Below are 1314 nucleotides of genomic sequence, written 5' to 3' on the forward strand. Positions count from 1 at the left end.
GTGTGTGTGTGTGTGTGTGTGTGTGTGTGTGTGCGTGCGTGCGTGCGTGACAAAGTGTGTTTTGTAATGTAATCATCAGGGACGGACCTTCACCGTTCCCCAAAATATCAACCCTGTAGAGTCTTTTCTCTCCACACACACATASACACACTTCATCCCTTCTGTGGCACAGTACTATTTATTTATAACCTTCACTTCCTGGGCTACTCAAAGGTAAATTTTACACTTTGAATCTGTAGCACATGTAGCAATGTCATGCCCTAACCCTTGTTTTATTTTAAAATTTTCTGTTTATCTATCTTGCACACAATCTTCCTGTCTTACACTCTGCAGGACGTTTTTAAAAAAAGAAAACCCATATGGGAACAGACATTCATTATCACAGTCCTGTCGCTGATGGCATACAAACTCACAACTGTCTCCTTGTCCTGCACTGCTGTCTTTTGCAAGGGCTGAATGAACCCCAAAGTGTCCACCTGACATTTGTCATGCAGATTAAGTTTTGCATTATCATGTGTTTTTTATATACTATGTGATAATTACTGTCACTTGAATAGCTTCTTTGATTCTTTCTCAGTGTAATTATTTATATTAATATTGTTTAATTTATTTCCAGTTGGTAAATTCAATTGCCAAAACTTACGTGGGAACTAACGCATACATGGCGGTGAGTTATCCTTTATTATTATTTGCATTCACAATAATTTTTCCATTTTGTTTTGTTTTCTGTGAAGAAGCAAGTTTGTGTTGCACTTTGCTTACAGCCAGAAAGAATATCAGGAGAACAATATGGGATCCATGCTGATGTCTGGAGTGTGGGCATCTCTTTTATGGAGGTATGTAAATTGTAAATAGCCTCAAACGTTTCTTAGTATTTTTTGCACAGACAGAGGCAGCTGAGTTGTATGAAAAGGGGAAAAAAACAACAAAAGAAGCCAATTAAATTATTTTACAGGCCATGTTATAATGTGATTATTTGTCCTTATTTGTAAGGTTGGTTGTTGCTTCGAATTTCATCACTTTTCATAGTGTTGAACTCAAGTTTAAATGACAGTGTTTCCAAATAACACTTTAATTTGGGTAACCCTGTGCTGTTTCCTTGCCCTCATGGTTACAACATTGATTCTCCATCTGTTTGTCTCCAGTATAACAAATGGTTTGTGACCCCAGCTCACTTTTGTTTGTCTATAATGTTTAATATTGTTGCAGTTTTAATAAAAATAGATGAGTTCACTGTGATGCAGCTTTGCAAGAATCATTGACAAATTATCTGTGTATGAGACTGTAGACTGTTTATTAGTGTTATTTATGTTC

General features: G+C 36.3%; 1 protein-coding gene across 1 annotated transcript in view; it reads left to right on the forward strand.

The window, feature by feature from the left end:
- The window catches only part of map2k5 (mitogen-activated protein kinase kinase 5), a 66354-nt gene that overhangs the window by 33025 nt on the left and 32015 nt on the right, over positions 1-1314 (forward strand). Inside the window, exons 15-16 of the mRNA XM_014001529.1 lie at positions 617-667; positions 765-836. Coding sequence (XP_013856983.1) covers positions 617-667; positions 765-836 — 123 coding nt within the window. The remainder of the gene's footprint in view (positions 1-616; positions 668-764; positions 837-1314) is intronic.

Source organism: Austrofundulus limnaeus, unplaced genomic scaffold (genome assembly GCF_001266775.1).
Source record: "Austrofundulus limnaeus strain Quisiro unplaced genomic scaffold, Austrofundulus_limnaeus-1.0 Scaffold9, whole genome shotgun sequence".
Lineage (NCBI taxonomy): Eukaryota > Metazoa > Chordata > Actinopteri > Cyprinodontiformes > Rivulidae > Austrofundulus > Austrofundulus limnaeus.